The following is a 27,802-nucleotide window of genomic DNA, read 5'->3' on the forward strand; positions in this document are numbered from 1 at the left end:
GGTCAGCTAGCGATAGCGACAGTCTACAGGCCTATAGTACTCACCTCTGAATGGCAAAAAAGCTAGCACTTAGCAGGTTTAGCAGCTACTGCTAATGCTACTTCAGCAGTGCTAGCTGGAGTTAGCAGCAGGCTATAGGCCAATAGTACCTACTTCTGAATGGCGGTTAGCGGCTAATGCTAATACTGCTATGGCTTGACTAACATTGCCCCCTACTAGTTTTGATGTGAATCTTTTCATGGTGAAGTATGGGATCTTTGGGGAAACTGTGGAAAGTTTGACCTTAATAATATTTCTTTCTTTTTGAAGAAGTGTATTTGGGAACGCAGCAGTGAGGCGGCATTGCTAGTAAGTAACGCTACTTCCGTGGCCCACAGCCACGTTTTGGACAGTGACATAGGTAAATAAAGCGTATAACCTAATATATGTAGGCTAGAAGTCATTAAGTTCATATTTTGGCCGTCAATTGTGGCTAAAATATACACATACAAGCATTATTAACACTGAAAAATGCATGCGATTAGCATTATTACTTAAAACTTATTTAATTCGATTTTTGTGATTATTTTTGGAAAAAAAAATAGCTAAGTATTTATCTGGGACACATGAAGTTCCCCCAATTTTAATATCACCCATAAATCTGTGCCAAAGGTCGACTCATACTAGAGGAAGGGAACCGGGCGGCGCTAGGACCCAGCAGCCCGTCTCCCAGCTCCTTCCTCCCCGCCTGAAAGCACGGAGGAGGGCGGACGAGCTGACATTCGAGAACAGCGCGAGCCAGCGAGGGAGATGCACTGTCTGTGCTGCAGCTGAGCTATAGAGATACACTCACTTTCATACACACACATACACTCATATATACAGACATTTACTCACCACGAGCCCTGAAACAAACCCGTCCACGCTGTTGCTGCTCCGCTAGTATTTTTACTCTCATCATTGCTGGTGAAGAAAGGCCTAAACCCCCTGCTGCTGCTGCTGCTGTGGATCATCATGTCTGTTCTGGCTCTGCAGGAGTATGAGTTCGAGAGGCAGTTCAATGAGGACGAGGCCATCCGATGGATGCAGGAGAACTGGTAAGAGGGATAAAGGGTGGATGGAAGAGGCTAGATAGAGGTGGGGGTCGTTCAAAGAAAGGCTAGACTGTAGCGTCCCTTTATAATATTAATTTCAAGCTGTAATTAAAATAATTCAGGTGGGGTTAGTGAGGGCTGGGTGGATGGTGCCCACTGACTGTCCTGGCTTATTTATTAAGATGTAATATTTGCTGTGATGCATGCTGCCTTCGGGCTCTAGGTAGCTACCAGTGATTAAAGATCAGAGATGGCTGCTTTACAGACTATTTTGCTGTATTTGTTGGTTGATGGTTCTTGGAAAGACAAGCTATAGGGTGCCCATATAGCTATTAGATAGCATTCATTTGGGGGTCACTTAGGGTTGCACCAAGCTAGTTGTAGGATGGTTGGATGGTGCCCAATGACATAGCTTTATTAATATAATAATAATAATAATAATAAAGTGGAATACATGTTAACCTAGAACTCTAGCTGCCAGTGGTTAGAGATCAGAGATGGCAACATTCATTATAGGCTGTTTTTGCTGCATTTGTTAGCTAGCTAACATATTTAGGTAATACATTTGAAAGTATGGTAGGCTGTGAAGATATAGAAGCAGTGTCAGGGTGGATGGAGGGGCCTACATAGAGATAAACAAGAGATGGAAGCATCATAGGCTATGTTTGCAGCATTTGTTATCCAGCTATTGAGGTGATGATGCATCTGAAAGTTTGGTTGGATGTGTAGCTGTGAAAGCAATGCCAGAGTGAATGGAAGAGCCTAGATAGAAGAATGTATGCTGCCATAGTTCTGTAGCTGCCAGTTACTAAAGATCAGAGATGGCATCAAGTGTTTTTAGGTATCAGTGGAATGCATCTGAATGTATGGTAGGTAGGTGAAGAAGCAGTGACAGGGTGAATGAAAGAGCCAACAAAAAAGATTATCTATAGCTAGATATAGATCAACTAACCCTAATTTAACAAACAAGTTAAACTCATTCAGGTAAGGGTGCGTTTAAAGTTGGACCTGTGACCAAGAAGGGTTAGATGATGCCAAGTGGATTAGCTATGCTATTTAGTGGCATTCATGTTAGCCTTAGGCTCTAGCTAACTGTGAGTCAGAGATCAGAGATGTCTGTGTGTATCACTTGGATAGGATTTGCAGTGATACACGCAAGTATCTGAAAGTATGTCAGCTAGGTATATGTTGATGCATTGTCAGGGTGGATAGAAGGTCCCAAAGACAAGATATGGGGTACCTACACACCTAGATGCAGATCAAGCAATCTAAATGTAGCTAGGTTAGTTAACCCAATAATTTCAAGCATTTAGGTGGAGTCAGTGAGGGTTGGACCAAAATGAAAGTTGGTTGGATGAATGAAGCCAACAGTGCATGTTGTCGTAAGACCCTAGCTTCCAAAGTTTGTGTATCCTATGTGTATGTGCATCCATAGGGCATCATTTTGGGCATCATATTTTGCTACATTTGTTATTTAGTCATTGATGTCATGCTCTGGATGCATAGGACGTTTTGTCCTCTTTGCTGTCCCACATGTTGTTATTGGAGGCAGCATCTGAAAGTATGGCAGCGTTAACGGTAGCTAGCTAGGTATATGTGAAAGCAGTGCTGGATTCATGACGTACATTTATGTGAAATTAAACGTTTGTAGGTGTCATTTGTAGTAGATTGTTGAGCAGTAGGTCGTTAATTCGTTCAAGCACGAGCCCACTACGTAAAAAGGTGGACTAGTTTGCTTCAAAGGCTCATTCAGAGAGAGAAACTTCAGCTTGGTTCGAAATATCCGTTCCACCTTAAATGGGGCGGCAGTTACATTCAAGCGCCGCCGGTAAAATTCTGGCGCCTGAATGGAACTGATGCTGAATTTAAGGTGGAACGGATAATTCGGAAAATTAAAGAACGAATACGAAAAACAGCCTCAATTTCGTTGATTAATTTAGCTTTAGTCAACAAATTAGGTTAATTTTAATCAATTTAAAAGCTAATCTGGCCTGATATGTAAAAATATATACACTAAAATTACTACAAATTACAGTTTAATCAGCCCAGTCTAGTAGAGCTGTGCCCTTCCAGGCATGCCTGCTTCTTTCTCATGGGTGTGTCACTTATGCGTGTGTACTCACACAAGAGAGAGGTTTATATGGAGGTTATATAGAGGTGTGTGTGTGTCTTTTTTTGGGCCACATTTCACGCTGTTGTAATTTCTGCTAGATTCAGTCAGTGAAGTCGTTGGCTACTGACCAATCAGAGGAGTCATCTGATGTCTGCTGACAGACTTCTGGCCAATCACGACTTAGCGTGGCTGCCGGCAGCTTAAGGGTGAAACCCATCACAGCTGGCCACATTCAGGAGCTTACAGTAGGGAAGCTTTGAGTCATTTACAAACAATAACATGTAGTATACTATCAGATATGGTGGGTTTAACTGGTTGCTGTAACGATTATCAATTAAATGTACTGATAAACATAGAACAATGGGTGTTACATTTGTTGTAAAAAAAAATAATCTATTCCCATTTAGTGTAGCCAATTTGTATTTTCTCATTTTTGATTTTCTATTTTTTTCTGTCTCTCACAATCAGAAAAATATCATCATGTAACAAAAGTGTGTTGGATTCTACTAACATTTTTTGTATCGATACTTATCTGAGTTTACAGTATTTTTTCATTTGATTTATATCTTATAAGATATAGTACATTTTTCAATCTATCTATCTATCTACAAGAAATAAACATTTAAAAATAAAAAAATGATAACAAAAGTGAATAAAGATTTTCTTGTTTTTCTCATTGTGAGGGGCAAAAATATATATGCAGACTAGGGGTGTGAATCACATGGCATTTCATGATATAATCTTATTATGATATCTGGTCCATGATAACAATGACATCACAATACTGTGATACTCGATATATCACAAGACAATTCTCTAAGATACTTCATGGCATCTGTGTTACTAAACAGGATGAAATGCTCATAAATAAGCAAATACCAGGTATTATGGATTTATTCACAGAATTCCACAACCAACATTCTTCACCACAAGTTTACCCTATTCATTGTATTAGTGCCGCCACATGGAGCGATGAAGCAGTAACTTTAGTAACTCAAATTGGGTGGCAGGTCTCACAGATCTTAGTGTGCATATGTCTCAATAAAAATATTTATATTTGACAACACATATCAAAACAATATTATATGTCATAATATCAATATATTGTCCCTCCGCTAGTGCAGACTATCATCTCATTAGATCTGATTTGAGAAACAAATCTGATTAAAATCAGTCTAAACTAACAAATATACAATCAGTTTAAACATAGCCAAAGTGAACATCCATCAGCCAGGAATGGCCAAGTGCAACACGTCTGCAATCACTCAGTACACAAGTGAAACAAGAGATTTATTACACAGTCAGGCCATAAAACCGCAACAGCATGTGTCCAACACAAACACACACACTCAGTGACAGTGATTTCTTAAATAGTGGGGTAAATACAGTTCAGAATGTGGAGCAGAAAGGGTGTGCCTTTGTCAATGAACAATGAATGAACAAACTAATGAATGAGTATCTGTGTTTCCACCTACTGCTTGTATTCAGTGAGTGGAGGCTGAAAATACTGATATGCTCTATAAGGGCTGCACAATATATTATTTTTAATATCATCATTGCAAATCATCAGGTGGGTCTGTGCAATAGTTACATCGCAAGCTGCACAATGTAGTGTAAGGAAAATTAAACACATCAGGTTAAAAGGATAATTAACGCTTCTTACTTCCCTTGACACAGTTACAAGAGACAGATTATATCAGGCAAATATAATTTATTTTACTTCAGTTATGTTTATATGGAGTACACAATTAATATCAAGATGCTTTGGGTAAATGACGTCTGTTAAAATCTGGTGAAAATTCCTGTATTTTTAAATATCACAATATATATCACAGACAAAAAATGTGCATCCCTATACTCTACATAATACTATTCATTTTATATCATAATATTAATATAGTACCTGCAACATGTATTCATGCATTGTTTATTCTGAAATCAAGAGTATAGGAGTAACTGTCTCTTATTTCCAGAGAATACTCTGTACAACATTATGGAACATTGCTGTGAGGATCTTATTGAAATCAGCTACAAGAGCATTACCACCCCACCTCTTCACCAATTCCCCAAATCCTAGACACTGACCACCCGTGCCAACTGTTACAGTATATGTCAGAGTTTACACAAAAAAAAAAACTATTCTTTCTCATAATGGTTTTGGTGATCTATTCTAATATTTCTACCTCATGCTAGAGTCAAGTTATCTTTTTATTGCGGAAAATATGTAATTTATTGTGTTTTCAGTTTAAAATACTCAAAAAAACAAGGTAAATACTTAGTTTCAAGCGTGTATTCTATCTGCTTAGGTGTGGCAAATGTTATTTTATATTAATTTAAGCTTATTAAGTTGGTTTATTTTACATATTTTATATAAAGTTTTTGGCATGGTTTCCCAAACAGAGTTTAAGTTTGGTCCAAGGTTATGTATCTCTTTCAATGGAGAATCTTCATTCATAGTTCTGTATAGTACACTGTTTAATCCCTGTCCATGAAACCAACCCATTAGAACTTTATTAATAATTTGAATCCAAATATACGGTAATAATAATCTATTTCTGATATGTGCATGTTTGGAAATATTGTCATTTAAATTCTAATCAGAATTGTCCAGCCCTATAACAGACTAGACAGTCCTGAAAATGTATATTGATTTAAAAAAAAATATATATATATATATATATTTATGTATATATATATATATATATATTTAAAAATGTTGCGACATAAAACGTAACATTTCTAGAACCTTTCTATGTTTCACCTAAACAAGTCTCTTTCTTGCTCCACACTCTTCAAAAGCTACTCATTGTGTAATAATTGGCAGGAAACAAACCCTACAGGTTTGTTTATTACACCACTGTAAGAGAATGAAAGCTATGCTAGTAATGGCACCGGTGACGGTACACCCAACTACAGCACTGATACTTGGAGTACCTTTAAATTTACTTATTACCTGATACCTGGCTGTATGTTTACACTACAGTACACACCTGCCAGCCCAGTTCTGAGCTGAGACTGTGAATGTTTCTTGACCTGTTATGTTAGCAGCCCTCAGAAAAAGGCTGTAGCAGCAGTAGCCTGGAGCATCCTCCATATCTGGTCTTACCTGTTGGGATTCTGTACATGACGACACACATTTTAAGCAGCCGCTGTTTTCAGAACAGTAAAATTGTTTACATATTTCTTAATATACATTAGTCACGTACACCTCCAGAAGCTGATCATAACATGCATATGTTCAGCCATAACATTAAAACCACTTGCCTTATATTGAGTAGATCCCCCTCGTTCCTTTAAAACAGCCAGAACATGTCAAACTCTGGATTCCAGAATAAATCCACGTTTATGGACGATATATTGTCCCAGAAATTATTGTGATAAACAATATTATTGTCATGTTAAGCCCATTTAAATCCCACTGACATATTGATATTAGTATAGCAAAGCGAAGCATTCATACCCTGTTAAAGGTAACACATTTGTAATTAGTCATAGTTTTGGAAAGATATCCTTTTTTTATCACCTACTGCAGTCTACACTATGTGTACGGAGTGGCAGTTATTGAAGCATTGGTCGTTGCATGACTGGCTAAAGCATTAGTTAGCAAGTTTCATTCAGGCTAACGCAGACTGTAGATGCTGGGTTTAATTCTGATTAACACAGGCTAGCCTTAGTTTCCACATGCTAACATTGATTTACAATTATTTTAAGCTAAGACAGGCTAACTGTTTCCATGTTGCTTAAAATGTCTATTCAGGCTAACCTTACCACAGGATAAGAATAGCTAACAGGTTTAATTCATCCGGGATCTGCACCCGAGTGCGATTACTGTTTTCACACCTGCTCAATCGAACCGCACTAAAGTTACAAACGGACCAGAGTTCGTTTTAACCGAACCAAATAGTGCTGGTGTGGAAACGCCCTTAGGGACCAGCTAGAGGAGGTGGTCTCGGTCCGGTACCAAACGAACTCTGGAGCGGTTCGTTTGTGGTGAGAACGTGATCCGGTCTCGATCGGATCCAGCTATTAAATATAAGCCATTTATTTGAGCTAAACTGCTGATAAAACAAGCACAGTTTAAACTGATATTTTAGCCAGATAATGCTAATTACCACAGCTGTGAACAAACACTGTGTCCATGCGCGCGCATAAACTCTGTTTATTATGTATAAATCTGCGCTGCACGTAGAAACACTGTGTTTGAAAGCAGACTTAATTCAGTAGGCTAGTATTAGTTTAGAAGCTAAATCAGGCTAACCTCAGCTAACAGGTTTAATTTCATGTGGTGCAGAAGAGTACACAGTGTCTGTCTGCAGATATTTGGGCAGAGAAATGGGTATGGGGTGTAAGGTTGGTCTTTACACCAGTAAAACTATATTTAAGAGCTGCATGTACAGTATGTACAGTCCAGAAACATTAGCAATAGAGGTATGGCAGTAATACAGATAGATGGATGCTGTTAAAGGTTGTAAGGATGCTTTGTTAGGGGAAATTAATGCCAAGTCAACAAGCATGACATTCAGTTAAAGTGAAATCTGCAGTTTTTCCCACCCTCGCTGTCTTGCAGGTCTTCCTGCAGGTCCTCCTGGGACACCCCCGTGTGCTGCATCAGGTGGGGGTATTGGTTTCAGGGCAGTTCCCAGACCCAGTTCTGTCAGCAGATTGAGAAGGATGAGGTGGCGGTTGTGTCTTTTCTCTAGAATGCTGTTTCACAACCTTTTGAAGGTTGTTGTACTCGTCTCGGTTTTCCACAGGCCGCCAGTTTGACGAGCAGGATATTAAGACACTCACTGTATCGATCTGCGCCAGTTATCAGATAACAGAGGAGGAGAAGAAGATGGCTTAGTTGGAAAAAGGAGTGATTCATGTTTATATAACCCGAGACTCTGATGATAGCATGGTTTAACATGAGGTCAGACATGTTAGACGTGTGTGTCTGTGTCATACATCAGAATAGCTTATCAGAATTGAGTGATGTCTAGGGAAGTAACAATACTAAATTTTATTTATTTATTTATTTGTTTTTTTTTGTTTTTTTACCTAATTTAGTTAAAATAATTTGGTGAAATAACAAAAAAAAACTTCATAATAATACTGAATTTTTTAAGCATATACCACAATAATTGAGTCATCCTATGGAAATGTCCATGTTTGGTCCAAAGCCTTTACAGGTACATTACATTTGAAAAAAATGTTAGAGGTTAAATTATTTATTTAAAAATAAATTATTTTAAAATTATTTTAACATTTTAACCTTTTACGAGCAGTAGATTTAGTAATATTTTTTTATTTTTTATTGTAAACAACACTGATATACCAAGCATCACAGTGCTAGCATGTAGGGTGACAATAAATTCTGCAACAATATATAATCCAATTTTTTTTTCCAAAGATTTACTTTCATTTCTTTTTAAAATTATGAAAAAACTTTGCGTACCAAAGATTTCATCATCTTTATCTTAGTTTATTTCTGCTGTACTGAACTGTTGAGATCTAATCACAGAGAGCCGTGGCATCCACAGTCACAGGCTGAAAGATATGTTATGTAGATCATGGAGATGAGAATGTTCATTGTTTGTTGGCACCGTTAGTCTAGTATGGCCCATTGTAAACTAAAAAAGCATGCATCAGATACTAGGTGTCTTGTCTTATGGTGCAGTCAACAGTTTCAGGTTAAAGATACAGATCAGTTTTATGCAGGTTTTAACACGGCTGCTGTGCTGAGCAGTATTGGGTTGGACTCTGTGTCTCAGTGTATTCTGCATTACTGAACTGACCGTTATTACCTCCAGGCTGGGTGAGAGAGAGTCTGCTTGCTCCTGTAAATCATTACTTTAGCAAACAGGAAAAAGGTATTTTTAACACCAGTATTTCCGATAAAAACATTTTTAGACCTTACAATCACTTCAGAATTAAATAGCAAGTATAATAATCTGCAGAGGGCTTTTAATTTAAAACAGTGTATATGGGTATCTAAATGATTCCTCAGAGCTCCACAGTGCCCCACTCAGCATTCTGGGTCAGTATAACATTTATCATGTAAATGTTCTGACTGTTTGATGCTAAACTTGGAAATAGAGAATTAGGCATAAAGATTGTATTATTAAATTGGGTTCCTTTTCAGATATATATATAAAAAAAAATCTTTTCATCCATTTTTCCTTTTTTTTTTTTTTTTGTAAAGAATTTCAGGAAAAATGAAAAAAAAATCTATATATATTTTTACGGCTTTCTGATTTTTTTTTTCCAAATCTAATCTCAACTTACTTTTCTAACATGATGCAACAAAAGCAGGATTAACACTTTTTTTTTTTTTTTTTTTTTAATACCCCTGATTTCAAAAGAAGCAATGGTTAAGGAGGTATCCCAATACTTTTGTCCATATCCAGGAGCTAAAAGGCAGAAACTACCTATTAATACTGCCCTCACTTTAAGCCACTTTAAGATGCTGAAACTATATCCTCCTTAACGCGGTAATCCAGACAGCAGGGAAACCCTGGGTATAAATACAGCTCACTGCCCGTTACATCACCACACGGTCATACAGACGCTCAGTGATCTGTGAGTTCTTCACTTTGTCATGACTGATGGTCAGTGCTGGACGCAGTGTGTGCCCGTGTGCCCGGCCAGGCTCCGGGCTGGTAAAAGAGAATTAGTCTCAGATGGGTGGCTGGAGGTCATTCTCTCTAATCTGGGCGTATTTATATCCTGTCCTCAGCCATCAGCACCGGCCCAAAGTTTCTGGAACGGCCAGGTCTTGACGGCACAGTGAAGCAGGCGGATCGCCCGGCCAGATCCGTTCAGACCGGGCGGCTCGGAGACAGAGAGACGTCCAGCAGCAGTTTTCTGCACTGGCAGAGCTGCTTAATAACTGAAGCCATAGCTGTGGACTGAGGCAAACACACACACACACATACACACACACACACACACATACTCTCACTGCCAGAGTTACATAACAGGTCAGCTCCCTATATCTTCTAAGAACTCGCCCTGTGGGCGCGGCGGTGTGGCCACTGGCTCTGACTGAATGGTAAAGGAATGACTGTAATACCTTGCTAATTGCTGCAATTAACTCTTTAACAGCCAACAGTTCATGCCTACCTCAGGAGGATAGTGCAGAAACCAGGGGTGGGTAGGAACCAAAAAAGATCATTTTTGTAATTATAAAAATATATAGTAAAAAAATTAAGATATTTAAAAAACATTTTTACACTATTTATTTCAATGTTTCAGCATGCAGACATAACATCAACAGGGGCTTATTCTTAAAAACCTGCTTTTCATAAACTCTCAGATACTCATGCATAGTACAGTGCTTTTCTTTTATTCAGTTTTTGATGCACATAATCTAGTTACATTATAACTATTTAGTGTTCTTTTAGCATAAATTACAAAAGAAATGTTGTCGGTAATATTGTCACTTTTAATATTACATTGGGGGGGGTGCCATATCGTTTTGTATGCAATAATATCGCCAACTTTTTTAAATATCGATATTATACCCTGAAATATTGTGTGTCATATCACCCACTCCAAAAAAATTCAGACTATTCTCATTTCCCATTATATATATATATATATATATATATATATATATATATATATATATATATACTAGAAATAGATTATATCTGTCCAGTATCATTTATTTACTTTAATCCAGGATACATGGAGATATTTGGAGTGCATTATTAGTATCATAACATTCTGGATCATTGACTTCTGTTTCAAATGTAATATAATTATTGTATGTTTTTTGTATCTCAGTTAGGGGACTCCCATATCATATCGTATGCAATAGTAAAATGAATTTATTTTTGTTCTAGCAGTGTATTCTTCAAATATTTTTTGTATTTTTTTATCAATACGAGATTGATTAACTGATGTGTTATTTTAGCATGATTATGTTTGCAGCTGCTCCCAGATTGCTGTAAGGTTTAACCGAAACCCTGTATGACATCCAAAGGAGCATTCATCTTGTTTCCTTCAGGCTCTCTCCTAGTTCAGAGGCTCAGTTTGATGAGTGTAGAAATAAAGCCGTGTAGAACAGCCGGCACCTCGGGACACGCCATTTACATCTCTCATCATAAACCATCCCATCATCTTTCTCAGCTCCGACCCTGCGTGTGCACTCCATCTCCCAAAACACCAGAATAATATTCCCGTAGATCTCAGCTTTCAGGGCCATGCCTAAGTGTGTGCCATATTGTATCATTTACACTAATTTACACTAATTTCGACATAATTCTTTCGTCTATTTTGTGTATGTTTAGCTTTTTAATGTAAAGCTTTCGTAATGTGGTAGATTTTACATTATTGGTTGTAAAAAATGTTTAGGGTTAGTACAAAATATAGCTATCGTGCTATATCGTATCATTTTAATATAATATCATATGTAATGTATATAAATGTATATATTTTTTTATTAAAACATCCTAAAGGCGCACCCAATTCTCTAAGACCCTCCCCCTGACTTGACAAAAGGCTGGTTAATACTTATACAGCTTTGAAAAAAATTAAGAGACCACTTCAGATTCTGAATCAGTTGCTGAATCAGTTTTGCTAAGTTTAGGTAAAATGAACGTTGTTGTTTTATTCTATGAACTACAAACAACATTTCTCCCAAATTCCAAATAAAAATATTATTTAGAGCATTATTTGCAGAAAATGAGAAATGGCTGAAATAACAAAAAAGATGCAGAGCTTTCAGACCTCAAATAATGCAAAAAAACAAGGCCATATTCATAAGAGTTTAAGAGTTCAGAAATCAATGTTTGGGGGAATAACCCTGGTTTTTAATCACAGTTTTCATGCATCTTGGCATGTTCTCCTCCATCAGTCTTACACACTGCTTTTAGATAACATTATGCCACTCCTGGTGAAAAAATTCAAGCAGTTCAGCTTGGTTTGATGACTTGTGATCATCCATCTTCCTCTTGATTATATTCCAGAGGTTTTCAATTTGGTAAAATCAAAGAAACTTTAAGTGGTCTCTTTTTTTTTCCATGGCTGTATATAAAAAAAAAACATTTGCTGCAGTAGTGTATTCTCAAAACTAATAACATTTATTTTTTTCAGCATTTTGTCCAATCACCAGGAATATTGTTAGTGCAAAAAATGAGATTATTTTAGAGCCATATCAGCCAACTCTAACGCTCCCTGTTAAGTGTTGAAATCCCCAGAAAACAGTGGGGTATCTGAAGGTCGATGATGGCGTGATGATCCATAACGTCATGCTCTGTAAGACAATATAGAGATTTTCAGGCCGTTCGCTTTCAGAGACGGCAAAAACACCGGAGTGCACGTTAGAGCATCCAGCTGCCCAGGTTGCAGGCTGGCAAGAAATCTGTGCTGATTGCTGCTTTTTTACCCCGAGCATTCTGGGCCGTTCTGCAGTTTTCAACGGGTTGTGCTGCGCTCAGTAAAAGCCGACGGCTGTTCGGATCCACCGCAGCAGATTCTGCTAACATTGCCAGTCTCAAACTGCAATTAGGCTGCAGGTTTTTGTTGCCTTTGTTTGTGCTCTTGGTTACTTAGGATGCAGTTGGAGTTTAGAGCGGCTTCATCCAGACGTTCTCCGTCGCAGGTAGACACGTCATTAATCTCCGTCTGCTGCAGGTTTGATAAACAGCCGGTATATAAACAGACACCAGAAGACGTGGATGGAAACTTGATGGGCTCATCATTTACAAGCTGATTATGTGTTCAATTTACTTTATCAGAACTTTACAACTATTCTCATTACTACATCCCAACCTTGGTGATATGAGAAATTCTGGAATGAATCCCAAATCTGTTAATTTTTAACAGTTATTGCTTATATAGTAAGTGTAATCAGCTTTGACACACCAAGACATGAACTCTACATGAACTCCATCTAAACTCCACCTGAACTTCATCTGAACTTCCCTTGACCTCTGAAGATGTCTTTGGTATCAGGATGACCTTCAGACGATCAAGTCATGTCAGTCTTACCCTGCGTACACACTAAGCAATAAAACCAGTTGTAATTGTCCATGTATCAGGCGATAAGCACGCTCACCTGATTTGCATTGTTAATCAAATCAGTATTACTGATTTAATTAAGAGACGATATAGGCCTTTTTATTGATAAACCGAACTTTGGCTGAAACCAAACAAAATGAAGCCTTTAGCCGAATGCCTAATGTTCCAAACACAGTTTTTCTAAGGTTTTCATTTATTCTGACACATTTTCCACCCACTAAATTAAATAAATAGAAATTGTATTTTGTTTCTCCTTTTTAAAAAAATTAAAATATGTATGGAACACTTAACCTTTTTAATAGCCCAGCACACGTACCAGCAAAGCTTGAGCATTGCTATTCCAGTCATGTATTTACTTGAGCAGTGCTATTCCAGTCCTAAATTTACCTCAGTAGTGCTTATAAAGTTGCAAGTAAAATCTACTTAGACAAATGCTGCCAGGCTAAAGCTAAGTTAGCTCAGCTAACATTACTATCATAGCCTTGTAAAGCTTATATCTTTCAGCTGGAAAGCAGCCAGTTTGTGAAAGAGTAGTAGTATACTAAGTAATCTGATACAGAGCGTATTTAATTTATTAGTGCTGGGTGTTAAAATTAAACCTAAATCGCTGTTTGTTTTTTGACATCATTAACGGAAGAGTAAACTTCTTATGCATGTCATTTTCACTGCTTTAACTTCACATCAGCTTCAATTATGACTCTTCACTCGCTGTCTGTTATGTGCATGTGCACGCCCTTTAACAGCAACCATAGGTTTTAATGTTATGGCTGCTCAGTGTAGATAGAAGAGGCTTCCGTCTGTATAAGTCTGTATGGATGCATGCTAGTGTGCTAGCTGTGTATTTAGACCGATGGTATGGGGTATGAAAATGTGATGTAAATGTAATGTAAATATGGTGGGTCAGTGCAGCGTACTGCTGAATCCTCCCACATGCTGAACCTCCTGCTCTTCTTTATGGAGATCCGAGCCGAACAGAACTGATGAGAATTCCCTCTGACTGATACGGAGCCCGCAAGCCCTGAAGGCGGTCAGAGGGCCTCGCTGACCCTCATTCGCCCTCCACAGCATCGTGTGAACTCCACCCACAGGGGCGCTCTCTGGGGAATGGCTGCAGAACAGAGACAACACCTCCGCTTTCACACTTCAGTCAAGGGTACAGAGCTCTGCAGCGCTCACAGTTACAGAAATCGTATTTTGATTTCTCTACACTGAAGTAGTTTTTTTTTTTCTTTTGTATTTGACTAATATGACCCTAAAATAATATCACAATGTTTTAGAGTATTTTTGCAGTTCTTGGCAATCAAAACTTGCTATTACAACCTAAATATTACAGTTTTATGCAGTATAAATATAACAAGTTAAATTAAATAACTTTAAATGATAATAAATAAATTTAATAGAAAACAAATCTATAAACGTTTGTCTAATTCGTTAAACACAAACAGTAACCAAGACCCTGTTTTTTAATAATATAACAATATTTATTTAACAAAATAAAAAATGTAGCAACAAAAGTCGAACACGAAAGTGAAATGCAGATTATGTATTACATGCATATAAACTGGACAATTAATTAACAGTAAATATTGTAAACAACAAAACAAATACAAATATATCTATAATCCTCATGTGGGATTTTTTTTATCATGTAAAACCAAAAGTACACAGACACAACATCCCTGCCTATAGCACAGTTGAGCTTGAGAGGGCTTTGCAGAGGCAGAAATGAAAGTAAAAGCACCCCCCCCCCCAACCCCCAAAGGTTAGGAAATGTTTCTACAAATTTAAGCAGAACTGGTATGTTTCTTTACTTCTAAGGAACACATTTCAGCTATTAATAGAAATAATATGGTTTAATAATATATCACTTCATTTTCCGTTTTACATACTGCTGTCCCATGTCTTTTGGCATTACAATATTTCCTGTTGTATGGATAATAGCAAAAATATTGCCCATGATACGTCAGCTGGTATTAACTTTTTTTTTATACATTGGCTGTGACATCACTGAGATTCAGGCTCTAAACCTGTAGTTCCCAATGGAATCCAGTACTGATCCAGCTCCCCGACCAGAACCAGAATGTTTGTAGGTGGTGCAGCATCTACTCATTAATGTTTCTGCAGACGTCTGCCATTTTAACAAAGCACAATGCTGTGACACGTCAAGGACAAAGGAGGTCATTGGTAGAGAATAGCCTCAGTGTCTGAAAGCAGAGTGAGGTCAGTGTTCTGATCTGAAATGAGTGGGCGCAGATATAGCGCGGTGTCCGGCGTGCCTTCACCATCTGTGCCCCTGAAAACCTCATGATGTCCAACAGGCCATCGGGGTCCAAGGATCAAGACCAACTGCCAGCATAACAGAACCAGGGTCCAAAAAAACTGTACAGTAAACATCCACATCAGCATCTGTTTCACAAGACTGTGTGACAGTTACAATTCTAATGCATGATCAATATTGGATTTATTTCAGAATTTAAAGGATCTAGAATGTGCTTCATATTGTTTATATTATTTATGAAGTAATATTTCCTATTCTAGTATATAGCGGTGTTTATTGAGGTGTTTATGGACTAATATCTCCCAGTCTAGTGTATTGTTGAGTTTAATGAGGATGATTATTGACTATTATGTACGAGTTCAGTGTATTTATGTGTTTATAGAGGGTGTTTCTGGACTAACATCTACTATTCTAGTGTATAGGAGTGTTTATTAAGGGTGTTTGTGGAATAATATCTCCTATTCTATTGTATAGGAGTGTTTATTGAGGATGATTATTGACTATTATCTACTAGTCCAGTGTATTTCCGTGTTTATTGAGGTGTTTATGGACTAATATGTCCTTTTCTAGTGTATATGATTTTTTAATGAAGGTATTTAAGGACTAATATGCCCTAAGAGTGTTTTTTGAAGCTTTATTGACTAATTTTCCCTATTCTACTGTATAGGGGTGTTTATTGGTGTGTTTATAGTCTAAAATGTCCTATTCTAGTGTATGAGTTAAAGTCGTTTATGGAGTAATATTGATTTAAGTGGGTCAAACTTCAAAATTATTGATGGTTTTCATGAGCCATCGTCTCTCTCATCATATAGTTTTCGCTGTAGCCTCAGAACAAAAGATGCCCCAGGGGTTCTTCTTCTCCACCTAACTCGCCGTGGTTCTTGGAAAGAGAACAAAGTGGCAAGTCCAGAACTGAACAGGACATTTGGCAGGGAGGGGTGTCCCACTCTGCTGTCCCATAATTCCTTCTGGATGCAGGCCTGTCAGGACACACGTCTGCTTAGGCTTGGCAGCGAATGAGAGAAACATGCCGATGCCAAGAGTTCGCTGATTACGCCATCGTTCTGCTTAAACTGCTTTGTTCCATCAGATACAGTCTCCCAGTTGTTTTAATGCTTCTCGCTGTCTCTTTCATGCTTAGTGAAATGAAAGTAAAGGTTTTGTTGTAATAAAAATAGCTGCACCCAGAAGGAAGTGTGGGATTATAATGCTTTTCAGAAGAAAAATAAAAGTTACCAGGAACAATAAATGATTATAAATTTAAACTGATATAAGCAATTTTTATTGAACTACACATACATATGTTGTGTGTAGCACCTGTAACTCTGCAACACAGCAACTCAGCATGAAGTTATAGAGGTTCCTAATGGAATACAGATCCAATCATCTCACAGAGTTCCTGCAGATTGTAGCGGTGGAGTGTTGATAGCACGTTCAATAGCATCCCACACATTTTCAATTAGGACTGCACGATATTGAAAATATTTTACATTACAAATGTTCTGTTTTCAACAATATATATATCGCGATGTTAAACAATACAGGGCCCATGACATCACCAGCCCCGCCCTTACCTGTGTCTCGCAGCTGGACAGATTGAGAGCTGTCAGTGCTGAGCACTCAAAACCTGAGGAAAACAGCTAAACAACAGTAATCAGCCCTTTTAATCAGGCATTTAAATGGCTTTTTAAAAGGTAAATAAGAGCGTTTTTTCTGGGATTAAAAGCATGAATTCAGTTGTAACTGGAAATATCTGCGCAAAACTGTGCTGGACTGAGGTGCACAGCTTTCAACACCTGCGTTTACAAGCATGTGCCCAACCATTGGTACGTAGGCTATGTGATTACCTTGTGTTTACTCCTGCCTCCCCCTCTCACTCCCCTTTGTGCTTCTCAGGCAGCAGCAGCCTGTCACTTACACAACACAGAGACAGTGCTGTGTAACTACTTTTTTGTTAAAGAATCAAAGCATTGCAACATGTCGTGTTTGATTTAATTGCTTTCATCACTGAAGATGACCCACTGCCATTCTGGGTCATTTCATTACAGTCTGGTACGGGTACCCTCCAAGTTTCATTCCTGTTCCTTCTGGGTGCAACGATTGTTTTTGATGATGGGTGTATTTATTACATAAACACAGTTTTAGCTTTAAGTTAACTTCAGTACTAGCCTAAATGTTAGTTGAGGTAATCTAGTTTCTAAAAGGTGAGCTTAGTCCGTTGCTTCTGTCCGGTGTTCTTTTTATAGAGGCTGTAAGTAAACATTGACTACGCCAACACTGGCATTTCCTCCTCCTAAAATACTCTAGATAATCCACTGTAACAAGCTGTGTGTTGTACAGGGTATGATTACACAGACTTAATTATGTTTACAAAGCAGAAAAAAAAATATTCAATTAAGGAACATCAGAAAAAGAATCACATTGAAAACAGTTTGTTTATGCACCAATATCTCCTCCTATACACTTACAGTGTATATGAGTGGTTATTGAGGGTGTTTATGGACTAATACTTCCTATTCTAGTGTATATGAGGATTTATTCAGGTGTTTTGGACTAGTATCTCTTATTCTAATCTACTGTGTATGAGGGGTATATAAGAAATCCCCTTTTGTGTAATATAGCAGAATGGGGTAAACATTATATTGCATCAAATTCTATGATGTATTTGAAATTTTCAAGATCAGTAACATTTAGCGTTAGTTGCTGTCATCGTTTGTCCTCCCTTCCTTGCACACCCACACTGTAATGAGTTCTGGACTCAGCACTATAGTGTGAATTATAGTCAGCAGAAAACAGCTCCATATGTCTCCGGGTTGACGGCAAAGACAAATAGGCCGTATTAATAGCAAATAAAAGCCTCTGGCCCAGAAAATAGCGGTAAACTGAGACACAACAAGGTGACACTTTCATAATTTACTTTAAACTAAATAAACGCTTTTAGAATTCCTATTAATTTTGCATTAATATGCAGTAATTTGTGGTTTTGTAGCTTATTCTTATTTTGGGATTTTTGAAACTGTTCTTATTTTGTTTACAGTTCTGTTTTGTTCAGTATAAATATTAGCACAGTGCCATGATATGCTTGCATTTTGTGTCTGTGAATTTAAATTACCTTAAATGACATCATCTGTCAAACATGGTGGTGGCAGTGTTACTGCATGGGTACAGCTGTCAGTGAAACTAGGTTACTGTTGTTTATTGATGATATTCTGCTGGTAAAAGTTGCAGGATGAGTTACGAAATGTATAGAAACATACTTTTTTTCACAGTAGAGACCACAATATAGAGCCAGAGCAGCTAAAGAAGGAGGCAAATAAGACATTTTTTGTTAATGGTATTGTTAATCACCATAACCCAAGTGCTTGATTTGATAGAATTCATATTCCAGTTCCAAAGTCAGAAGTTTGTTAATAATTAACAGTTTATTGTTTTTTTAAAGAGTGTGTTTATATTATAATGTTTATATTATATAATGTTTTATCATTATATCTGGCACTGCCATGATATATAAAACTGGCTAAAATTATAGAAAATTCTTTAAAAAGATGTCAATAATATTGTTTATCATAGTAATATTTGGGACAGTATTTCATACAAACAAATCAAGCTTTTTCTTTTTTTTTTTGAATGCACTTCTTTCTAGAACAATATATCATTGATTGTGACTATTTAAGAACCTCTCTCTCTCTTTCTTTTTCTCTCTCTCGCTTTTTCTCTCTCTCTCTCTGTCTCTGCAGGAAGAAGTCGTTTCTGTTCTCGGCGCTCTACGCTGCCTGTATACTCGGTGGGCGTCATTTGATGAAGCAGAGGGAGAAGTTTGAGCTGAGGAAACCTTTAGTGTTATGGTCATTAACCCTTGCCGTCTTCAGGTAAATATCTGCATCTCCTGCATATGAGGAAGATGAATAAACTTAAAGCTGAATTATGAAGCTTTCCTGCCTAAAATATCAGCTTCAGAATCAGGTTTGTTGTCACTGACTGTGTAATAGAGGGGAGAATAGTGTCTTTATCTGAAGTCTCGTGACACTGATAACTGCACTATGTTACTCTGGTGATACGGTGCTGGACAACACTCTCCAGAACTGTATAACACTGCGTAACCCAGTCATACTAGTGTAAAATCCTGTAATATTACTTAACCACTTAAGTACACATGCTTCTCTCTCTTTTCAGAGATTCTTCTGTATCTCTTAGCTTGTCCAGAAATGCATGTGTAAAGCAGGTCCTTTAGGGGTGGCTTAAGGTGCAAATTATACTATACTATAATTATACTATAGGGGAAACCTAGGGGGATTTTGATTCTGAAGATGATATTGTTGGGTATAATAATTTAGATTTTTTTATTTAGATTTTACACACATTTCACCCCCTCCTATGACTCACCTGTTTCTTCTTTCTGCTGTTTTGCTGCAGTATATTTGGTGCCATGCGAACTGGGAGCTATATGATGTACATCCTGATGACCAAAGGCCTGAAGCAATCAGTATGCGATCAGAGTTTCTACAATGGACCGGTCAGCAAGTTCTGGGCATACGCCTTCGTGCTGAGTAAAGCACCCGAGCTCGGTGAGGCATTCCATGTTCTACACTTTCCTTTTTTCAACCCTTTAATAAGATAATAGCCTTTAGTCTTGTCTTACGTTAAGCTAGGTTAAGTAAACAAAACATTTTCTTTTAAAGTCAAACAAGCATTGGATGTTCTTCTACACAGATGTCTCTCCTGAAAACTGTTTATATGGGTGAATAAAGAGCTTCCGTTTATTTACAGTAAGCTTAGATTTGCAGATTTTCACTAAGGCTAGCTGCGATTAGCGGCTAATGCCACCCGACAGCGCTACACTGAGGAACCCTCAGTGTTCTGGTAAGCCAGGGGGCTATCAGCTAGCGGTTCGTCCCATGTAGCTTGTTTTAACACAGTGAACAAGCAGGCTACAGGCAGATATACTCACCTCTGAATGGCAAAAGAGCTAGCACCTATCATGGTTAGCGGCTACGGCTAATGCTACTCCAACCCCGGTGCTGGAGAACTAAACTAAAACTTCAGTGGAGTGGATTTACTGTTCCTTACAACCTGACTGGTAAAATTCATAAATAAGGCACACCGGATTATAAGACGTTCAGTTAGGAGCTGTGCTGAATTTGTCAAGAATTTAATTTAATTACTTAAATTTCTTTCCCTTTAAAAATGTGTTTGAGAGCATCAGTTGTAAAGTTGTGAAGAGGTAGAGTTGGTATTAAGTGAACAGCCCTATTTGAGTAATGTTCTATTCCATATTATGACAAGAACACTGTGTTTTTTAGTTTTAGTAAAATGTAATTTAATATTTAATGAACTACTCATATGCACTACATAGCAACACGGTAAAATGTATATGATTTTTTAAATATTGTTTTTGTTATTAATATTTTATTAGGTGGACAAACATCTTAAACATCGTATAATGTTCTTGTTTAGTGACTTCATGTTTCCCACCTACGTCACTGATTTAGATTAATTTCTAGTAGCATAGCCCAGTTCCTTATGACATACAGTCACTGTTATAGCACAGCATCCAACTGTAATGACAGCCTGTACCTTTTATATTATACCTTAAGGGCACTGTTGTCATTTGTTTTGGACATTAACTGTGTCTGTACCTTTTACTGTAGTACATTTTATTCTGACTAATTTAAAAGGAATGCTCCACCCTTCACCCAAATCCAGTTTGATTGGAGGTTTGTGAGTGTTGGCCTCCTGCTGCTGCTGCTTTAGTGAATTTTCAAGAGCGTGTCTTTGAATAAACCGGATCTTCAACTCATCAGCATAAACCCAACACCAGTGTACCGCTTTAAACTTCCTTTAAGTAAACACTGAGGTTTACCCTGCACATAGTTGAGTTTAATGTGAGGCTGACATCAGCACTCAAACCTCTCAGGTGTTTAAAGCATCTAGGGTTTGAAAGGTTTCAGGGCGTTTTCACTCTTGGCCCAAATAAATAAGTCTACACCCAGGACCGATTGTGAACTCGCTATCCTTGGTTGTACAAAAAAAAACACAAGTGGGTACACAACAGTGAACATGTCCATGTCCCCCAGACCATTATGCTACTACAATCATGCTTTACAGCTGTCTTGATACTCATCACCAGGGTGCTGCTACACATGCTGGTCACCACCTGAGCCAAACAAAAAAAGTTTATCTTGGTCTCATCAAACCACAGGACATGGTTCCAGTAATCCATGCACTTGGATGGCTTTCTTGTGCATCAGCTTCAGAAGAGGCTTTCTTCTGGGACAATGGCCTTGCAGACCAAGCTGGTGCATTGTGTGTTGTATGTATGGCCTGAGCACTGCAGGCTGACCTCCCACCTCTCCAACCGCCACAGCAATTCTGAGAGTACTCATGCGTCTAGGTATGATGCTGAACACATGGACTGAACATCTTTAGTTAACCATGACGAGGTCTGTTCCGAGCAGAACCAGTTGTGGAAAACTGCTGTATGTGTGTTAGGGCTGCAGCTATCGATTATTTTTGTAATCGGGTACTCTACTGAAAAATCGATTCGATTAATCGAGTAATCGGATAAAACATTTTTTTTTGTTAAAGAGCAATTAAAAAGGCATTTTACTTAGTAATGAATGACCAATTGGTTTCCTTTTTTAGATAAGTTATATTTTTTAATTCACAACATACATTTCCAAATTGCAAATACAAATAAATAAAACACAATAAATAAATAAATACCACAATAAAAAAAATATTAGTAATTACATTACTTTCACATTAGGATTTCTTGTAAGTATCAAATATAGGGTATTAATCAATAAAAAAAGGCATAAACATCGTCTTTGTGTTGTGCATCTTAGCTTCTGAACAGCAGAGACGTTGTCAGTTCTGTTGGATCAGTGTGCTGCATTCTTTTACCACCAAGCCACTTCTCCAAAATATATCAGGACCTGTGGAATAATTGTGAAACAGAAGTATTACAAATGTGGGTTTTTTCTTTATTTATATGTTGGACTACTTGGGTCTAATTACATCACTAAGACTAATAACTCTAATAATAAGTTCATGGCCGTGCATTTATGAACACTAAGATTGAAACCTATCGCACTGGGGCACATTAGACACTAGTGGTAATTAATATTTTATCCAATAAATAAGAGACACACTTCCTTTTATGAACAACAGTGTTCATACAGTTTTTGTCTCACCGGCCAAATGTACTCTTAGATGAAGAAATTATGCATTTAGTTTTCAGCCAAATCGAAGTTACCAAATCGAATCGAAGTTTGTGAATCGAGTTACTCGATTTACTCGAGTAATCGTTTCACCCCTAATGTGTGTTATTTTCAGAGAACAGTAAATATATACTGCTATACAAGCTGTACACTGACTACTCTAATTTATATTCAAGTTTAATTTGTATAGTGTTCCATGCAAAGATACTATATAATATTTACAAAAAATGTAAGAGAGAAATATTATGTACAGGGGACATTCCAGGATTTTGGTACATTTCAGGGGTGGTCACTTCTAAAAATTTGATCTTCAATTTGATCATTTTTAGTCATATATTTATTAAATACAGGTAATAGACTATCAAAAAGTTTGATTCGTCAAGCTCCGGTATCAAAGCAGTTTTTTTAATTAGATTATGCAACATATTTGGTAACTTACAGTAACAGGGTTGCGTGTAACAGAGTTACAAATCTAGGCTAAGTTGTGGTTTACCCCAGGAACAGATGCTAACTGTAAAATTTTGCTATGTATACAAGATCAAGGGCAAACATGGTTATATAAGTATATAAAGAAAAATTTGACTCTACTCATTATTAGTCTTACAATATGAGTAACAGGGTTGCGTTCACTGAGTGACACACACAACTTGGACAAACATATTTGGGAAAAAAAAAAAACTTGAAAATTGTTAGAGCACTTACTCTTGGTCTTGCCACGCGGGCAGAAAATGTCCTTGTGATGTAAAACTTCCTTTGTGCCAGTAGACAAATATTTTTAACTCGTTCTTTGCCAGGTAAAATTCCTTATGGTAACAGGGTTGCGCGCATGTTGTGGGACACTAATTAATAGCATAAAAACTGTAACATGCAATACAATGTAGACCAAAGAAGTTGTTTTCATAAGTAAAGGAGATGCATATCAACAAAATACAAGAGGAAGGAATTTATTTAGAGCTTATTTTAATTGTTAAATTTGCTAAAGGAGTTGGTCACCCAATGTGTGGGACAAGAGAAAACGGCCATTTTTTGAGGTGGTCCAAAGGTATTTGGTCTTTTGAATAATATCTAAGGAGCTTATTTTTCCACCATATTTTACAGTTTACTATTTTTCGCAAAAAATAGTCATTTAGGTATTTTGGATACGTACATTCGAAGTTTAAGTGGTGGGACCGGAAATGTACCAAAATCCTGGAATGTCCCATAGAGAGATACGTTTTGCTTGAATTCAGTTAAATGATGCATTTTGTTTGTGTTCGATAAAGACAGTTAGATCATCATCTAGTTTAAACCTGCTTTTTTTTATGAACATAAAGATGTTTTATAAAGGATTATCAAATAACATGTTTTTTTACTTAAATGAAATCTCACAGTGAATATCAAGCACAGTGGAAGAGTGTCCTAAAACTTTGGACAGACATTGTCTTGGTTAGAGACCTCATAGAGAGTGTGTGTGAGTGTGTGATTGCTGCAGGGAGTATTTTCTGCCTCTCTGGGTCTTTTGTGAGAACTCGTCCCCAGAGAACGGGGACACACTCAAACAAACACTGGATCCTCCACGGCCTGAGTTCTGCCCGGTGAACCATAACACATATTCAGGGCCTATCAGGGATGCAGCAGAAGAACGATTGTTACACACTCTCTCACACACACACACACACACACACACACACTCAAAATCAAAATATTAAAAAAAAAAAAAAAAAACATACATTGCACACCCCTAGTGTTCAGCGCCATATCTCTCAGTACAGCACTCTCTCTCATGTATTATTGCGCAAGTCTGTAATAAAGATTAACCCGATACCGCACTGTACATATTACCAATCGCTCACATGTATAAAATACACCCAGCGACCCAGCAGTGCCCAATCTTATCACCATCCCGGCCAGCGGCTCTCCCAGATGTGTGACGCCCCAGACTGTTCAGCAGGACTGTTTCATTCTGCTGCCTCACAGAGTGGGATGGGTCGGGCTGTTAAAGTGTATCAGGAGTAAACAGTAGCCTGGCAGCGCTTCTGTTTGCTAACCTATAAAAGGTTAAAGTGTGCCAACACTAACATTCCTGCAGATAAGCTTCACAACCGGCCAAGGCGTCGGGGCTGTGCTGGGCTGTGCTGAGCTGAGCTGGGAAACATCTGCTCCGCTCCAAACAAAACCAAAGCAGAGATCCACGTAAAAAAAACGTGCTGTAAAACTAAAATATGAGGTGCTGCCGGGCAGAGTGATGCTAGATTAAAGCTTGTGTGTGTGTGTGTGTGCGTGCGTGCGTGTGTTACAGTAATGCTTTGGGACACCCCATGTAATCCTTTGTCTTTTTTTTTCTCCATATACATATTGAACAAAACACTATATGTCCAAATGTTTGTGAATTGCCAATATATTAGAACTTTTTGAGGCTGATAACCTAGCATGAAGCTATTGGCTCCATGCCTCATGCCAGGTGTGGGTTAAAGGGGTATTGGTATCGCTGCAATCAGCCAATATTACTCAGAATTAGGCGATCTTGTTTAGACTGTTTTTAGTGCTGGATAAGCAACAATTTTCTGTTTCCATATAAGCTTTACAATGCAGTTCTAAACAGGTAATCACAGTCTATCTCAGCTGGAGATGAGCCGGATTGTTAGGTTATTGTTATTATAAAATAACATTATATTTAAATAACAATATATTTAACAGTAAATAAAGGATATTTTATTCAGTAAGATGACTCCGGAAAACAGTGAGGAAAACCGGAAAACCGTTCCTACAATATAGACAATATAGTCAAAATAGACAAAAACATATTATATAAAATTATTATACATATGTATCTCATGAAATCTGTTTATTTTAGTAAGTAAAGTGCTTCTGTGTTTTTAGTCACATTAAATTTACAGTGTTTGTTTAGAGGTGGCCGTAATTAGGGGAACCTGTACCAGCTTTGGCTGGCATTACTGGGGTATCATTATTGATCAGCCGATCGAGCTGAAAGATGTTAGGCAATCCAAATCGCCCCCAAAATCACAGATTGCACTTTCTCTTCTATGAAACCCCCAGTATTGAGCAGTGTAGCAGTGGAACTGTCTTCTCTGGAATGATGAATCTTCTTCCAATTATTTTGAGTTGGATAAGTTGGGAATTGTCCAAAACCTTGTCTTTGCTGGTCATTGTTAGGCAGTAGAGACAGTTACTTCAACAAAAACAGGACAAGCTCTTTTAATATCCTTGATTTGAGAAGAAATTTTAAACATGCTTTTAAAAAAAAAATCAAGTACAAATCTACAATTTAATGATATTATTTTCAGACAAATCATCATTTTGGTTCCCAAATATTCTGTCCATTGCTTTGAGTTTTGTTTACTAACATCTATCTCTCTCTCTCCCCCTCTCTCTCTCTCTCTCTCTCTCTCTCTCTCTCAGGAGATACCCTGTTCATCGTGCTTCGTAAGCAGAAGCTGATCTTCCTGCACTGGTATCATCACATCACCGTGCTGCTGTACTCCTGGTACTCCTATAAAGACATGGTGGCCGGCGGCGGCTGGTTTATGACCATGAACTACCTGGTGCACGCCGTCATGTACTCCTACTACGCCCTGAGAGCGGCAGGGTTCAGAGTGTCCCGCAAGTTCGCCATGTTCATCACCCTCACCCAGATCACGCAGATGGTGATGGGCTGCGTGGTCAACTACCTGGTCTACTCCTGGATGCAGCAGGGCCAGGAGTGCCCGTCGCACGTCCAGAACATTGTGTGGTCGTCCCTCATGTACCTCAGCTACTTCGTGCTCTTCTGCCAGTTCTTCTTCGAGGCCTACGTCAACAAGACCAAAGGAGCCAGGGAAATGAAGAAGAGCCAGTAAAATGCACCAAAAGATAGTGAGTGAGAGAGAGTGTGAGGGAGGGCGAGCGAGAGAGAAGGTAAAATTGCACCAATGCGAGGATAATTTAACGAGAAGTCTTAATGTAGGAGTGTTTACAGGATCGGAGGGGAACAATAAATGGGAAAAAAACTGTCTGGAGGTTTCGCGGTTTAAGCTTGTGCATACTGTACTACTAATGCATAAAGATAAACCTCCCCTCCACCGGGGGGCTCTACTGAGCTGCACTGATGAATTATTACTATGATAACTGATGAAGAAGAAAAAAAATAACAACGTGTCTTTACGTGATGTTTATGTGCCCAATGCTATTCTCTATATTTAAAACAATAAATAATGTATAAATACAAAGAAGGGATACATTTTAATAAATATTCTAGCCTAGATTAAGGGAGTGTGAACGTTGTAGAAAAAACATAAATTAAACAAAGGGAATGAATGATATGATATGATTGAGCGAATAGATTGAGCGATTGATGATGGAAATTTCGTTTTTGTGGTTACGTCTACGATGTTTGTCTTTTGAATCTTTAAATCTGAAGTCAGCATTAATGTTGTCGTTACTGTTCCGTTTTAATTTTTTTATCGATTTAGAAGTTAGCGCCAGAGGTAATTTTGTACGAAAGCCATGTCGACGGACGACCGGTGAAACATTTGCTCTAAAAAAGCAACAGCGAAGATACAAAAAGCAGAAAAAGCCACTGGGTGTTTTGTATTCAGCAGCATTGCAGCGCCAAATTCTCTCAGGTTTGATGAGTTTTCCCATTTGATGTGCATATCATTTAGGAAAGAAATGATTATAAAATCTCAGTAGATGTTAAAGATAGTGAGTAGCAAGTAGCTAGTAGACTTGAAACTTCTACGCCATCGAACATTCGCTAAAAATACGACAAAAAAAAAAAAATAACCCAGCGCTGAGAGGACTATATGGGCCTGGCTGATCATCCAACCATCACGGCTCTTTACCCGAACATGATTCACTCAGCCTCTATGAGCCGATGAGTCACTGGCCGCGCTGCCCTCTATGGGGTGTGGCCTAATTCCTGAGGCTAGAGGTCGGCGTCCGTCATCATCTATTCCAAAGACCAATGCCGACAAGGGTCTAAAGCGGACCCTTTTTGAAGGAACTTTGAGTTTGAGCGTATTTAAACATGCAACATGTCTACATACACTGTAATAAAGCTGTTATTGATTGGAATTTAATGTGGTGTTTGTTTCCTTTATTTAAGTATTTTCTGAAGACCAGTGGGGTTTTA

The 27,802-nt window shown here is 37.9% G+C and overlaps 1 protein-coding gene across 1 annotated transcript; it reads left to right on the forward strand.

Annotated features, from left to right (window-relative positions):
* Positions 1-742: 742 nt before the first annotated feature.
* elovl6 (ELOVL fatty acid elongase 6) lies at positions 743-27,749 on the forward strand. The gene is made up of 4 exons (XM_007245513.3): positions 743-1,076; positions 19,210-19,341; positions 19,886-20,037; positions 26,092-27,749. Exons 1-4 carry the CDS (start codon positions 994-996, stop codon positions 26,526-26,528), a joined length of 804 nt encoding a protein of 267 aa, XP_007245575.1. The 5' UTR covers positions 743-993; the 3' UTR covers positions 26,529-27,749.
* The last annotated feature ends 53 nt before the right edge of the window (positions 27,750-27,802 follow it).

This window comes from Astyanax mexicanus, chromosome 10 (genome assembly GCF_023375975.1).
Source record: "Astyanax mexicanus isolate ESR-SI-001 chromosome 10, AstMex3_surface, whole genome shotgun sequence".
NCBI classification, from domain to species: Eukaryota; Metazoa; Chordata; class Actinopteri; order Characiformes; family Acestrorhamphidae; genus Astyanax; species Astyanax mexicanus.

Excerpts from the sequence above, each read along its gene's own strand:
- elovl6 (XM_007245513.3), top strand. The coding sequence starts at position 994 with ATGTCTGTTCTGGCTCTGCAGGAGTATGAGTTCGAGAGGCAGTTCAAT. Across the intron at positions 1,077-19,209 it reads CGATGGATGCAGGAGAACTG|GAAGAAGTCGTTTCTGTTCT; the intron begins GTAAGAGGGATA and ends CTGTCTCTGCAG. Across the intron at positions 19,342-19,885 it reads TTAACCCTTGCCGTCTTCAG|TATATTTGGTGCCATGCGAA; the intron begins GTAAATATCTGC and ends GTTTTGCTGCAG.